The 17,160-nt window shown below is 37.2% G+C and overlaps 1 protein-coding gene across 1 annotated transcript; it reads right to left on the bottom strand.

Moving 5' to 3' along the window:
• Positions 1–1,247: 1,247 nt before the first annotated feature.
• Positions 1,248–2,841, bottom strand: LOC135707142 (succinate--CoA ligase [GDP-forming] subunit beta, mitochondrial-like). The gene is made up of 4 exons (XM_065228865.1): positions 2,734–2,841; positions 2,515–2,650; positions 2,342–2,441; positions 1,248–2,241 (listed from the first exon to the last, which is right to left on the bottom strand). Exons 1-4 carry the CDS (start codon positions 2,794–2,796, stop codon positions 1,275–1,277), a joined length of 1,266 nt encoding a protein of 421 aa, XP_065084937.1. The 5' UTR covers positions 2,797–2,841; the 3' UTR covers positions 1,248–1,274.
• Positions 2,842–17,160: the final 14,319 nt, after the last annotated feature.

Here is a 17,160-nt window from a genome sequence, read left to right as displayed (position 1 = left end):
AACCATGCTTTTGCGATTGCTAAACTCGGCAGGCTCGGTGTATGCGGTAATCATCTGAGTTGGTGTCGATCGTATCTTACCGGTCTCCAACTAAAGGTTGCCAAAGGAGATTGCAGATCAGCCAGCTTTTTCGTCACATCAGGTATACCTCAGGGAAGTCACCTGGGACCGTTGACCCTCACCCCCTCTCCAAAGGGGGAGTTTGGTAAAGAGAGATGATAAAACTGATTTGTACCTTCCTAAAAGTTGTCTAGCTCGCTTTCTACTCTCTATATGCACTGCCGTATACTCTAAACAGAACTAGCAATTGTATACTTTCATCTCCTCATCTATCGTATAAAAATTACCACTTCAGTCTGTTATTTGAAATTAGCATCTTCAATTATGTAAATTGTTGACTTCACGCAGAAGTAATACTAAAAAAAATATAGTCAAAGTACTCCTTTTACTGTCACTTTCTTCAACGTCAGCTGAATGTATTTGCTAGTTGGTGCAGTTTAAACGGAATGCTGGTGAACCCAGCCAAATGCTCCGCTGTTACGTTTTCACAAAAACAACAACCGCTAATATTTAGCGATGACCTACTTGGCTCGAACATCGAACGCGTGAATCAGGTGAAAAACTTGGGTGGGTCTTGGATTCACAGCTATCATTCAAGCAACACATTGCATATGTTGTCGATAAGGCGTCAAGAACTTTAGGGCTCACTTAAGGATAGCTCAAAACTTCACCGGCATCCACTCCCTAAAAGCTTTCTATTGTTCGATCGACTTGCGCACGCACCTAACACTTACAACTCCACCTAAAACTCATAGAAGCCGTTCAAACGTCAATTGATAGCATGCTTATGCATGTTGTATTAGTTTTCCATCCACTCATGCAAAAATAACAATGAATAGCGGCAAAATATGAATCAATGAATTTTTGAACCTGAAAACTCATCGGATCGGATTTTTGCGCAGTTGAACTTTACAAGACAAAACTCATAGGCGAACAAACTCACGCATGAGATTTGAGTTTTTGAGTTCTTCCGATCACTGCCTCTCAAATCTCATCCCCGGACCGGACAAGTCACGAATGACCCGAGAGTGTTGATGACTAAAAAAAGAACATATTAATTGTCAGGGGCTTTCTTTTGTCAGCTAAACGAAATGTTTTGTTCTGCTTAAAAATGCAATGATATTGAGGTGTCTCTTTTGTCATCGGATATGCTGGACGAACAATCCTATATACGATCTCGTGTTAAAACTTATAAAAAGGCTAATAACTTACCGTCAACCCAGCGCTTTCACTGCCATCTTGGCCGCCTGGTCCAGATCGTGAGCAGATTCGATCTTCAGTCCAGACTCGTTCAGTATCTTCTTGGCGGCATCCACGTTGGTTCCCTCCAACCGCACCACCAGCGGTACCTTCAGTCCCATGATTTTTGAGGCACTCACGATTCCGTTGGCAATGGTGGCACAATTGACTATTCCGCCGAACACGTTCACCAGGATGGCTTTCACATTCGGGTCGGAAGTCAGAATTTGGAATGCTTTCAGCACCTGGTCCTCCTTAACGCTACCACCGACGTCCAGGAAGTTTGCTGGACTGCCACCGTTCAGCTTGATGATGTCCATTGTGGCCATGGCCAAACCAGCTCCATTTACCAAGCAACCGATATTGCCTTCCATTGCGATGTAGTTCAGGTGATATTTGTGAGCCTCTACCTCCTTTGGATCGATATCCTCGTGAACTTCCATCGCGAAGATATCCTTCTGCCGGAACTGAGCATTATCGTCAAAGTTCAGTTTGGCATCAACTGAAATCACACGCCCATCGTCGGTTTCCGCCAGTGGATTGATTTCAATTTGCGTTGCGTCTACCTTGACAAACAGTTGGTACAATTTTTCGATTTCTGCGGCTGCCCGCTCCACCAGGGGTCCCTTGAATTCGAGAAAACGAGCCACTTCTTCCGCTTGGGCATGGGTGATTCCGGTCGACACTGAAATCGGAATGGTATGGATTTTCTCCGGGGTTTCCGCGGCTACCGCTTCGATGTCCATTCCACCGGCAGGCGACGCAATTAGCACTGGTCCATTGTGTTCGCGATCCATCACAATTGAGAGGTACGTTTCGCGGGCGATGTTGATACTGTCTGCCACCATCACTTGCTTGACCATAATACCATCCTTGGGCGTTTGCTTGGTTATCAACCTGTGGCCGACCATTTGTTCGACAAGGGGAATCACCTGTGAGCGGCTGAGAACAGAAGTAGAAAATATACGATCATCCGGATGTCATTTGGACTTAAACTATGTCATAATAATATTGCATTGTAGTTCAATCCCTCTCTACTTACTCCTTAGTGAAATGGACGCCTCCCTTGAAGCCGTTATCAAAGTGACCTTTACCCCGGCCGCCGGCGAGAATCTGTGCTTTGACGACATACTCATTGACGTCTGCAAAAGAGAGATGATCGATCACGGTTGATGTTTCGCGTAAGACAAGATGGGAAATACTAATTATACTCACTGAAATCCTTCAAAACATTTTCGTCCTTCTTTCCCTCTAGCACCCGGAAAGCTTGGATTGCAACTCCGCTCTCCGCTAGAAGCTTTTTGCTTTGATACTCCAATAGGTTGAGATTGCGGGCGGATATTTTAAATGTCTAATGAGAAACAAACAAGGGATTTGTTTTATTACTTTTCAAACAGTCATAAACATTGATTGTTTTTAGCAGTTAGTACTTACACTGTGGAAAGGCTTCCTGGCAAGCAACTTGGCCGATAATCTGGATAATGCTAATGCTGTCATTTCTCTCTGTCTGTGTGGTTTGAATCTACAGGTGATTGCTAGGTGACGATGTGAACTAACTGAGCTGCTGGAACGAATGAAATGAATGAAGTAAAATTGTAGAATTGTTATTGGGCATTATCTATCTTTAATGTGCTACAGCAAATGAACATTGACCAACATTTGATAACTACTGATAATGTGCTACGAGATTATGATGTGTACGTTTTGCCTACTGAGCTAGTCTAGCAGAGTTCCAAATGTGCACATGCAAATATGTAATCACGACCGCTGGATGACTATCATCAATTAACGACTTCGTTCGAGCAGTTTGAAATGGCATTGACTACACGCAGAGACATTATTTTTAAATTCAAAAGGAAACATTTTTGACTCAGGGCCTAATAGGTTTTGGGTAGAAAGGGTCTAGTAGAAGAGATGAGCGGACTGCCTGGTATTGAGCCAATCGAACTGTCAAAACCAGAGCCAATTGATCATTTTAGATGGTCAAGTTTTGAACCCACCACAACATGCTTTTGGCGCTACTGTATATGGACGATCAAATGTAAAATACTGTGGTAGCCACAGCACAGTTCTGTCAAAAACTCTGCTTTTTCATTGATCCATTGAGCAGCGCCTATCTTGATTGCATTGGCAGTGGCTCTCTAGTTTTGGGTATTGATTCAAATATATTATACGATTAATTCAACGAAAAATATGTTTGAATCATCAAAACGGTTGTAATGTCAATAATTCTTTTGTTGGTTTTGAAACCAATAACAAAATAGATTACGCCCTGAAATAAAAATCAATTCAAGTTGAACATTGCATTAGGTCCTAAGTAACATTGACAGATTCTCGTTCCCAGCTATTTTCAGCACACAGATCGATGAAAGAAGCTATTATCTCTAGACTAACATTTGAAAAGGGCGGTACTCCAAAATTACCATATCGAGAAAATCGCTTCCGAATTTTGATGACCTAAAAATTAATCCTATTTCACGACTTTCCATTTTCTGGACATATAGTTAATAGTGTAATCTATCATCATGCATCACTAAAAACTCAAAAAAAGGTTTCTTTGTCGTGAAATTGAGAAGAAAACATCATACGCCCTGATAATTTCTTACATGTTGTTACCCCCCAGATCTACCATCCTTTGAACTGCCAACACTGGTGATACGCCGTGGAAGTACACCATCGGGATTTTTTGTTTGTTGTTCCGCCTTGGTTCTTCGTTCGCAAATTTTGTGAGAGTGGAATTACGCCCGGAGATTTTTTGGTCTTCTTTTTGTTCGTTGTTTACACGTGAAATATCAATCGGATGCGTTTCAAATGAATCGGGCGTGACTAGATACTACAGAATCAATACGTTTCGCATATTAAAACAATATAATTCGTTGTTCTGGTGCAAGGCGTAACAACCAGTTGCATCATCGAGTTGAAAGTTGGAAATACGCCATGTAAGAAGAAACGTTTTTGATGATATGAAGTGATATTTTCTTCTACTTTTTCGTGTTTATCGAGTAGTTTGTGAACTGTTCTCTCTATATGTGCCAAAATATGGTTTGTTTACATTTTGGCTCTTCCGCCCCTTTCAAATGTTAGTCTAGATCTATCTTTTAATATGACAAACATCTAGTTGTTGCTGGGAAATACCCAAAAAAATCCGAAGAAAACTTCAGACGGCAACAAGTGCTGTTGCCAAATGGGCCGAAAATGCTGGGTTCCAACTCTCCGTCAATAAGAGTGCAATAATCCACCTCTGCATGAGTAACCACCATCCCTGGAAGTGGCCCATTTCGATTGACGGGGAGGAAATACCCTATAAAAAGCAATGTCGAGTCCTCGGTGTTCTCCTCGATCGCCGGCTCAGTTTTAAGCCACATTTCGCAGCAGGTAGCGAGAACTGCCAGTCCCGGATTCGGCTCCTGCGGGTTATCGCCAGTCGCCATCAATGTAATAACCGAGACATTGCACTTCGAATCTCCAACGCCGTAGTAACAAGCAGGCTTCTCTACGGGATCGAAATCACATGCCGTGCGGCCGACTTGATCGTCGCAATGCTGGAACCGATCTACAACCGGTGTATCAGGACTGTATTAGGGCTACTCCAATCCACTCCAGAAAAAGCTGCTTGCATCGAAACCGGTGTACTTCCCTTTAGGCATCTGATGACCATCGCTACCTGTTCCAAAGCAGTTAGCTTTCTTGAACGCACCATCGGTGAGAATGAGGGAGTGTTCCTCCTCACGGAGGCGAACAAACTCCTTCAATATTTGACCAATCAAGAGCTCCCTCCAGTTTCTGAGGCTCACTGGGTAGGAGACAGAGGTTGGAACTCTCCTCAATTGAATATCGACTGGACAATAAAAAGGAACTTCAGAGTTGGAGAAAACTCTATACATCTTCACAAAGCATACCTACAATTCATTTCTACCAAACTTGCCAACCACCAACTCATATTCACCGACAGCTCCAAAGCACTGGGTCACGTGGGAATTGGGGTAACCGGTCCCAATATAACCTACTTTCAACGCCTACCTGATACATGTTCCGTGTTCACAGCCGAAGCTGTCGCCATAGTTTTTTAGCTTCATCGTGTCCTACGACAATCCTCACTGACTCAGTAAGTGTACTTTCGGCGCTCGAGTCTTACAAGAATCGCCACCCGTGGATCCAAGCTATACACAATGCGGCTAATAGCAACCTTCGATTTGCCTGGATACCCGGACACGTCGAAATAGCTGGAAACGAAACCGCTGACCATCTGGCGTCTGTCGGTCGGGAGTCAAATTTGTATACCAATGAAACGCCAGCTGACGACGTCAAAACATGGGTTAAAGCGATCATCCAAGATGCTAGGGCCCAAAGCTGGCAACAAGAAAGATGGCTATTTTTGCGAAAGGTGAATGGTGACATCAAGAAATGGACTGATCAGCCCCGCTGGAAAGACCAACGAACCCTATCGCGTCTATGAACGGGTCACACTCGAGTCACCCACGATTATTCCACAGTACCAGACAGGCACAAACGGTGCGATATATGCCAGACAGAACAATCAGCAGAACACATACTTGTGAATTGTCCCAAGTATGAGGATCATCGACGTCTGTATGGTATCCACGCTGGAGTGCGAGACCTACTCCTATGGAGAAAAGAAGCCACACAAAATCGTAATGTGCAGTAGCGTTTCCTTAACCTCAATCTACCTGTGCACCAACTCAAAACAAAACAATTATCAAAATAAACAATTATCAAAATATTGCTTGCCATGGATAGATATCGAGTAAACTAGAAGATTAAGGGTATTTTTCAACCGATTCGAGTATGAATATTGCATTAAATCTGGTTTTGAAAGTATGTGCACAGATAAAAAGTGAGGTTACGGGACGCCACTGGTAATGTGTGTAGGCCTATTTGATTGAATTGCTCGTAGAAGGTCGCGTTGAGTTCTCTAGGACTTTGTTTACCCCCTGACGATAATAGGCTACGGTATTGTAGAAGCCAACATTTCCCCTATGATAACATTGAAGTATTTTAGGCATTTATATTTTTCACAATAACAATAGTAACTGTACACAAGATCCAAAATATGCGAAAAGTTTTCAAAAATACATGAAAATCGATAACAATTTAATTACATAAGTCATAAGCATTTTTGTAAATCTTTCAATGACAAGGCCCTTTTTGCTAAGCCGTTGTGCTTGTCATCAGAAATGGTAGGCCCTTTGCTAATCCTTTTCATATCGCCAATAAATACAAACCCAATAATTGGCCCTTCCTCAACCTTCTACGAAAGAATTTCTTCAATTTTTTACTAAGTACTTTTAAGTAGTTGTTTTGTAACGATGTCCTTACACACTTAAATTTTTTCGCCAAGATTCCAACAGCCGAGTAGTTCTGCAATTTAATTTGCTGAGATTCAGTAAAACAATTGCCGAGACTCAGCTAACAAATAACTATTTGCTGAGATATCAAGATTTTGCTGATTGCATCTGAAACTGGACTGTCCCAAAAATGCAAAAAGTGTGCTTACATCATAAGGAATAAGTGCACAGAAGACACCAAGACCACAGACAAACAGACATAACACATTGAATATTTCTCACTTTAAAACATCGTCGCTAAAACATTACCGCCATCTGTTGAATACGGTTCTGTGACACTACCCCGAATGTCACTACCCCGAATGTCACTACCCCGAATGTCACTACCCCGAACGCCGTTACCCCGAACGGTACACTACCCCGAACGCCGTTACCCCGAATAGTACACAACCCCGAATGCCCATTACCCCGAATGACCATTACCCCGAATCCATTTCCAAAAGCTGTAAGCTGTATTTTTGTTTATTATAGTCACTCCTGGAATCTTCCTTCGCATTTATAAAAAGAAGAGAAAAACTTCTTAATGGGTCAAGGGGTTTTAGGAGACCTTAATGGATCAAAGGGTTTTCCCTTGTTTGAAAATATAAGAAAAGGAAATAATTAATTCTTTGGATATACGATAAAGAAGGGAATATTTCCTTCTTTGCATATGTATAAAAGAGAACATCATTAATTCGTTAAATATATGATAAAGAAGGGAATATTCCCTTCTTTGAAAATATAACAAAAGGAAATAATTAATTCTTTGGATATACGATAAAGAAGGAAATATTCCCTTCTTTGAATATATAACAATATAAAATGACAAAAAAAAAAGTGATAAATTACTAATTTCATCATCTTTTCTGGGGAAAGGTACATTCTGGGGAATGGTTTTCTGGGGAATGTTATAGAATCGGTGTAACTGGTATTATTAGCAGTAAAAACAAGCAGATTTTTTTTCCAAAGGCATTATAATCCTTCACGCAGCGATCTGGGTGTATGAGATTCACATGTTCTGCATTGAAGTTTCCCTCTTTAGTGACACTTCAACAAATGGATTGAAAATATAATAATATTCCTTCATAATCGAATATTCTAAGATGAGAATATTTCCATTTTCCTTCTGAAAGAACTGCTCATATTCAAAAGAAGGAGAAATATCCAATAAAGATTTCTTTTCCCTTAATTTCTTCATGAGCTGTTCTTTCGTATTAAATTGAACCATAGTTCATGAAAAGAAGAAAAAATATCCATTTATTTTCTAAAATTACTTATTATTATTTTTAATCATGTTCTGGTCCAATTAAGTTTGAAAGAATAGCTCATGATCAAAAGAAGGAACAAATTCCAATTACTGTTTATTAAATTACTTTTTCTCCCCGCATAGAAAAATACCATTTCTAGAACAGTTCAAACTTCACTGACACCTTACTAGCTATGTTAACTTTTCACAAAATAGTTTTGTTATGGTTTATGGAATGTAATAAACATTAAAGAAACACTACTTTCAACTGTTACAGTTTCTGGTATGTTTCAGCTAAATTTTGTTACGGTTGATCAACTATACTGAACTGTTACAAAACATTACGAATAAAAGTTGTAAACAACTTGTACAACGCTTACGTGTTTCGAATATGGTTGCTTTATGTTTTTACAATTTGTACAATGTACAGAAGAAAACGCTTTTGATTGAAACGGTGCTCGTGAGTTCATTGTGTTGTTTTGTTCGTTATTTTATTTTTAAAACCCTTGGTAATATTAGCTTAAAGCATAAAATATTTCTTAAAAGCGCATGCATTTTCTACACAAATATTCAGGGCTAACAGCGGTTTACATGTGAAGGAGATTTCGATGTTGGTGGCTCACATCATCCAAAAAGGAAATCGAAGCAGGTACGTTATGCCGGGGCCTTTTTATCTTCCAGAAATGGAATGGAGTTTGTTTTGCAGGGCAAATTCATTTATCTATTCATTTTATATTAGATCAATAAACATGTTACCAAGAGCAAGGGAGGTGTCCACAAAAAGAAATCTTGTAAATCACATTAAAATTAAAGAACAACCCATGATGGCTGTATTCCGGATAAGCTACGACAGTATTTATTATAACGTCAATAAGTATAGTAATTTATACCATTTCATAGTATATCATGAAGTTAACAACAATGGTTGGTTCTAAACCGTACTACCTTATTCGAAAGTTAATGGAAATAGTTTCACATATCCAACTAGAACCTTTTCTGATGTGGTAAGGCTATAGTTGTTTTGCTAAAAATGTATAAGAAAAAGCGAGATTTCGTATGGTGAACGTTCTTAACCACCCATTGTTCATATGGTTGGGTCTTCGAAAACCTTAATCAATATGGTCAAAACTTTATCTAGGTATGGTTTGATTAAAGTTGACTGAACCTTTCTCATTATGGTTTTCAGAGGAAGATAAACCATTTTTAATGTGGTAATCGTATGGTTGTGATTTATGCGGGTCCTTCTATAATTATATTCCAGTGTTTAAAAGTATGAAAACCTCAAAACTCCAAATAACTGCTCATGTCTAAAAAAAGGAAGAATTTCTCAACGGTGTTCCAAGAAACAAATCAAATAATGATGAATAATAAATGAACTGAAAATAAGCATAGTGGTTTTGGATTATTATTCTATATATAAAAATGAAAATGCTTTAAACGGCTCAATACATTAATATAGGGAAAAGAGGGGCATAGTGAGCATCCTGTGCTTTGGGAATGGGTTTCTAGCTACTCGAAGCAAATTAATTGGTAGTTGGGTTAATCTCATATTAAATCTTCCATTTGCATGGTTTGAAATTTAAGGTGGGTTGCAATCTGCTCACTATGTTCAATATATAGGGGAATTTACGTATTCTCGGCAACCTAAGCAGCAACCTTCTTTCTATAGCCTTTTTCTCTAAGGAACGCACACATATGCAGTATTGGTTTGTTTACAATCTTTTGCTGCCAGCTGCTCTAAAAATTCCAGTCGAAAGAATTGTCAACAACTGTTTTGAAACGCTTTTACAAAGCTCCAATCTTCTCTAGTGAGAGCGAGTATTGTCGGCAACCAGTTTTTCTTCGGCAACCGTTCCATTTGAACTGCATGTAAATCTGCTGTTCTATTATCGGCAACTCGAAATCAGCTACAATTTGTAGTGCGTGTGTTGCATTTCAAGAAAACCTTACTAGATTGCATTTTCTCAGTGGTAAAAATATAGTCAAATTGAAGCTGAAAGCATAAAGAATCGTTTGCATGCATTCAGCGAAGTGTTTTCGTAAGAAAATCCAGTGAAAATAGTGTTTCAATTTGTGTTGCCGAAAATAGTCTGTCATGCCGAAGCCGTCATTTCCCCTAGTAAGAAAATTGCCAAGGTTGAAAAATTCCTAACTTTTTTTTTTCGTGAATATGGCATTCGGGGAAATGTAGCACAATCCTTATCCTTTTAATCGCATGCTGTTCTTCCGTTTGTCTTAATTTCGGGGTTATGGTCATTCGGGGTAGTAGGGTATTCGGGGTAATGGCCATTCGGGGTAGTAGGACATTCGGGGTAGTAGCTTTCGGGGTAACGGCGTTCGGGGTAGTGACATTCGGGGTAGTGTCACAGAATCGTTGAATACACAGTTGTAGGTAGTACGCTGAACAGATGGCGGTAGTGTGTAAACGTCAAACGCAAGGGAATTGACTATGCTCGCCACAGGTGGCGGTACTACCAACTACCATACTTTTAAATCGACCGTTAAATGCTTGTTCGATGAACAACTTGCGAGTGTTATGTCTGTTTGTCTGTGCCAAGACGATTAGACGTAAACTTGCAGCTTTATCACAGAGAACAGACATTGAGGCTCGAACAAAATTTCTCTAAAAACTTGTGTAAAGATTCCTATTTGACTTAAGCGCCACTAACGGCGACTTCCCCACTTAAAAACCCTCTTTGACAACATGATGGCGCTGGCGTTGCAAAACTTACACTAGACACTAAGTGCTGGTAGCGCCAAGTGGCAATATTCAACAGAAAATTTTTTGATACTAGCGCCAAATTGGTCGAAAGTGGAAAATTTATAGAGAAAATCAGATTTTTTTTTTTTTTTTTTTTTTTTTTTTTATTATAGTCACTTTAACGCTCTTGGGTCATTCGGGACTTGTCCGGGTGAGATTTGAACTCGTGACTTTGGCGTAGGAGGTATGGATGTTAACCACTACGCCGGAGTCGCCCCCCAAAAATCAGAAGATGCTAACCACGAACGGCGACTTTCCCACTTATTTTACACGAGTTTCTGACCGAACTTGAACGTCTGTTCTCTGTGATACTTGTGCGTTTTCCTTACTGTATTATTTAACATCGGTTGTTGAATCTATATTTACGTTAACAGTTAACGAAGAAATATTCATATTATGATCGAGATTATAAGTTGTTGAGGAACAGTCAGCAGGCATATTGTATCACTTTCACAGAATTGTTTACATTAGGAGTGCCGGTAAAATGCATAGTTTGCTACACACTTTTAATCTAGCTCGGTAAAATCTCCAACAGCCGATTACCTCGGCATTTACTTTTGTTGATATCTCTGCAAAATATCTGTTTGTTATTGCGCGTTTCACACCAAATTGGACTAATGAGCGCGTTTTCACTTATTAAAAAGTGTGATAAAGCCACCCAGTATTGACCATGTTCCATGTTTACAATTTTGAGATGTTCAGTTAGTTGGTATTCATCGGTGTACATAAACATTTCGGCCACAAAATGTACGAATATTGTAATTTAATCGGTTTTCTGAGGTGGGGCCAAAATAGGAACCAATGGCCAATACTGGTGCACTTCCCCTATATAACACTAACCAGGTACTCCGGTTTCGAAAGGGGGAATAATGTTACGAAACCAGTGGTACTGCGTGAGCCGGGTTTCGTTGATTCGACTGAATTGCTAGATAATTATCTCTGATAGCTCTACAAAATGGTCATTGTGTAGCAGAAATTTCAAGCTTTTGTGGGCAATTATTTGAATTTTTCGAGAAAAATACTCACTAGGTCCTAAATTCGCACGAAAAAACACGACACGACACTAGAACACGGTGTTTTGTTATGATTTAGGATTTAGGTTTTGTGCGGTCTCCGTCACTCACTTGTCACTCGTAAGTGTCGCGTTTTTCGGGTAACGAGCTGATAAACATTTTCTAGACCAACAATTTAAATAGGCGAAACAACTAAACGTAACCAATGGCTTTAAATGCTAATTTCTCGAGAATCATAAAATACTTACTCAATCCTCGACGCAATCTAACAATGCCGTTCAATTAAAAAAGTTTTCTCTTTAATATGTTGGTGTTAGATTGCAGAATTCTCGAGAAATTTGCGTATAAAGCCATTGTTGTTTGATTGGTTGTTCCGCCTATTTCAATTGTTGGTCTAGTTTTTACTTGTGCGAGGATAAACGGCAAACGTCTGAATCTTGGTTGCCAGATCTCTTGAAAATTTCACCAAACATTTTTTCCCGAGGGGGAAGATATTGTCACCATATTGTAATTTGTAATCACCGTTGTAATCTCTGCTTGATATATCTAAAAGATTAGAAAATATTAGGCAGGATTAAAATCGAAATTAAAATATTAACGAAATTTATTATGTCGTCTGTCAGAAAGCACGTTGAGTGACTTTTAAAAAAATCACGCTGATACAAAACGGTACATAACGAAAACTTCCCTGAAAAATACTTCAGGTATATCTTGACTTCCATCGTCAATTTTCCGCAAATTATCATTCAAACAAGCAAAGCAATATATTTACCTATAATCCCCCATTTAGGGAAGGTCCATTAATTATGTCACGCATTTGGCCCATTTTGAACCCCTTCCCCATTTTTTGTATGAACCTTATTTTTTTTTTGTATGGCTCGTCACAGTTTCCAATACCCCCTCCCCCCCCCCCCCCCTTAAAGTGTGACATAATTATTCGACGATCTTTTATTGGTAATATAAATTTGTATGTATCTATTGTTATAAGCGAGATATTGACAATGGAAGTCAAAAGTGACAGTTACATTATATCGAGGTATACCTGTATAAAGATACAATAAAATTTAATATAACAATACAACAGAAAACAATTTAGTAACCATATAACGATTTGGAATTTTTACATACTCTGAGTGACTACCGACCGAGTCGGACGTGCTGTGTGATGCTGTGTAGTTTTAGTGCTGATCAGAAGAAAGTGTTCTGCGGAAGATTGGTCAGGTGATAGCAATTGGAACCCCATAGTGGTCATTGGAGTGTGGTGAAGGTCTGGTGAAGGCAGGATCATTGGGTGCGAAGAGGATGCTGTGCGCAGGTGGATTGTTGGGGGAGTTTTAGTGCGAAATTTAATTGCGAACCGAGCGGCTTATGGCAGTACAGGGCAAAATTTTAGAAGAAGAGAAGAAGAAAAGAAAAATTCTGCTGAGTGTCTCGAAAAAGTAGAAAAGTGGTTTCCGAAATCGAGAGAGCGAGTGATATAAGTCAGAATAGTGGCAGGCTCATCCTCTCTTGCCTTAGGCTTGCGCTTGCAAGGAAATACGAAGAAAAACAAGAGCCCTGAAATTTGTTTCGAACGGTGATAGAAAAAAAAAAGAAAACGGTGCGAGAGCGATCAGTGTTGGTGGAAGAGGAGAAAGGGATGTCAGAGAATGGGAGAGTGAGTGCCACAAGGGAAAAGGCTATAGGCAGTGGCTTAACCTCTCGGTATTAGATTTTGGGAAGAGTAGGAAGGGAAGAAGGAAGCAGTGAAGTAAATGGGCAATTATGGTAATATACCCGCTCTACAGTTTCGTAGTGTTAAATGAACGTTTCTATACCTACGTGCATCCTACAACATACTATATGAGTGATGGTTGTTTGTGCAAGCGTATGGGTGTGAGGTTGCTAGGTTGAAATCAGGTATAAGAGACTTCTTGTGAACTGGTCTGCGAGATGAAATGGTTCAATAACATTTTCATATGTAACCGTAAGTACTTAATTTTAAGTTGTTATAGAGGCATGGTTGATGCCTAAATCCCTCAGTGAACACACACACACTAGAATATTGCTACAGTGCAGGCAGAAAGTATTGATAATACTGTCCTTTAACAACGTAGTATATAGTATTCTATGCAAGAGTGCTTTCAACGGAATAACGGACAATCACTATTATTTTATGCTTTTCCTTTCATCAGAAACTTGCTATAATCATTATTTTATTTTATATTTATATTCTTAATTACGGTTATTAATACTTCTATTACTATCAGTACATTTATTAGTTATTAGGAGTTAATTATCAAATCATTTTGTATTGGTATTATCACTGTAATCAACACAAGATTATCAAGCCTGTGTATTTAATTGTTGGCTCGAGAGATGTTTAACAAAGATATATATGATATTAATCATATTACATAATATTTGTATTATAATTATCATTATTTTATTTGTATTGATTGATGATCAACATGTTTTTGCCTAAAAATATCCTTATTGGAACCAAGTCAGTGGTGGTTCAACAATTAAAACAGAATTCAATGGTAGAGGCATTGATAAATCAACTTAATATGAAACTGGAGGTATTTAAAGTACATGATCTGAAGGATACTGAATTTTGTTGTTTAATTGGAGACTTTATTGAAAATAACAGAGATTTTTTCCATCAGTACTGGGGAACAAATGTGAAAGATGTTTTGGAAAATATCTATGCAAACTCTCTAGGAGTTCAGATGGAAATGGCTCAAGTAACTGCAGAGATGTTTAACACTAACATAAATATTTTTCAAAAAAACGACGGTATTGACAGCATCAAGCCTTTGGGGGACGACGACATTAAAAAAGCATGGAATGTGAATATTTTTTATGAGGTTTTAGATGGGGTTGATAAGTTCTACAGTATCATAAACAATAAAAATAATAAAAGCAATTAAAAATTGCACAGTGCTAATCATTAAAAGTGAAAATAAATAGATGTATAAACACTAGATAAAGGAATTGTCAATGTTTTTAATAATAAATTTTAATAAAAATTAAAAGACAGTAATGAGTATATTTCAAACAACAACATAATTTTTCACAATTAAAATCAAGTAGTTGAAACTTAAAAAAAAAATTATAATAATAATAAAATTCAATTAAAATGAAATGATAGTAACGAATAAATTCCAAACAATAACAGAATTTTTATAATAAATATCAAGTAGTTGGAACGCATAAAAAAAAAAATAATAAATAAATATATATAAATCAGAAAACTTCATTGCAGTGAGGGTAGATGGGAGGACGTTACTATCATTTCAATGCAGTAATGCAATTCAATACCCCAGAGAAGTGTAAATTAAAATAAATTCAAAGTTTTTTTTTTTTTTTTTTTTTTTTTTTTTTTTTTTTTTTTTTTTTTTTTTTTTTTTTTTTTTTATGTTACTTCATACGCGAAGTTAATAATAAATTGTTAAAAACGATTAACAATAGTTAGAAATGTGTATGTATATATATATGTGTTTATGTATATATATGTGTGTTTATGTATGTATGTAATATATATATATATATATATATATATATATATTCATATTTATTATGTTTAAAATAAATTAATAAAGAAATAAATAAATAAATAAAAATGTATGGCTAATAAATTGTGATATGACGAAATTTATTATTTTTAGCTTCTGATTATATTGTTTATTGTATTGCATTCATGCTGTGCCTTTTGGAGTACTAAGGATTAAGCTTAACTACAACTGCACAAGTGGGGCTACAAGTGCTGATGTAAAGAGGGCCGTTTTTGAGTGTTTTTGCATTGCTTAATTATATTGTATGTAAATGTTTATTTCATTATTTTCAGGTTTATGAATTTGTTATCATTTTGTTGTTTCCAATGGCAGAAAATATTATATTTATGTTTGTTGAAATTGGTTATTGAAATAATATCATGGTGTATGCAAGATAACATCTTAATTTAACTTGTTATAACATTATAACATTATTTTCAGGAATTGCAACACCCTAGAGTGAATCATCTTTTTTTTTATATTTATTAACAAGATTTTTACCCATACGCCAATGCAACGGGGTCAAGTGAAGGAAAGGCACTAGAAGAGGTCTCTGGAACATCGAGGAAATGTATGCAGTCTTCGTGTAGAGAAATTATTTTTTGATGTAGGGTATACGTCCCTAACCTCGGTCTAATATGCAGCCATCGATTACGTTTTTAATCATAACTCATCAATGAATTTACCTGCAAACGATATTCTACTGCTAAATGGTATGCTTAGATATGCTTATCATGTCGTTTGCTATCAGAAACCACGAAAAGTTGAAAAACTTACTTTTTTTAAGACAATAACTCACGAGGGAAATGTATGTAATATGGGTCTATTGTCCCCAAATTGGGTCTATTTATGGATGCAACTTCGTCCTATCTTGTTTGATCCTCAAAAAAACGCTCTTGGTAACGTTTTCTGATGTATTTTTTTTTATCACTATCACTGTTAACTTAATGCTCTTCATTCCTCAAAACATTTCTTAGAGAAAATTTTACGAAAACTACATTAAATCACTCAATTTAAAAATTAAAAATTAAAAATTTCGCTTATCGTCTTTTGACCGCAGAATATCTAAATCAGAACATTGTGATGTTCATTATACAGGTTTGGCAGAAAAAATCTCCCTTCCTGTTCGTTCCTTATCATCCAAATGCAAAACAACATTGTTGACGTTACTCTTATTGCTATATGCTGTCAAATGAATTTCATGGGCCATAGTTAGGAACATAGAAAAGAAATGTGTCCCTAAAGTTGGGTCCATGTTTTACTTGTGAAAACGTTGTTAAACAATTAAAATAAACATAAAATATTCAAACAGCAAGTGTAAGTTTTACGTCTAGTGTGTATTATCAGGTAATTCCAATCAATAAATGCCATAATCAGGCCATTTGATGATCGTCAGTCAACCTTCCCATCTTAACCTTATAAGTCATGGCGGCTAAAAACTCCGAACATTGTGATATTCTCAACCAGTTTTATTACTTACGAGAGCTGAAAATGTATTGAAATGTTGTGATATAAATTGATTTGTGTGTGGTACACATTTATCAACCATCAGTGATCAATATTTTCCTTATTTTTTGTGTAATATTCCTTAATTAATTATTTATTTGCGTGATAGGCCGAATGAAAGGACTAGACCCACATTACATACCGTAACCCTATATTGTATTGTTACAAAATGAAATCTAATTTGCAGTTAATAATAAGAAATTATTATCTATTTTATATTTAGCATGATGAAAACATACGAAACACATGAGCGTCAATCGAAGAACATCCATGCAACTTTTAACATAAATTGTATAATCCCATTTTTTAAATTGTTTTAGTACCATAGAACCTGTCTTAAAAGCCAACTCATAAAAGTATCGATATTGGTATAATGCGAAAACGAATACATTACATGAAATTATAATTATTTTGTTCAAAATAATTAATTAATTGTTCAAATATTTACAAACAG

The sequence above is a fragment of the Ochlerotatus camptorhynchus genome, unplaced genomic scaffold (genome assembly GCF_037179485.1).
Source record: "Ochlerotatus camptorhynchus isolate MF236.1 unplaced genomic scaffold, CSIRO-AGI_Acam_v1.1 ptg000024l, whole genome shotgun sequence".
Lineage (NCBI taxonomy): Eukaryota > Metazoa > Arthropoda > Insecta > Diptera > Culicidae > Ochlerotatus > Ochlerotatus camptorhynchus.
This window is presented reverse-complemented; position numbering and strand designations above follow the sequence as displayed.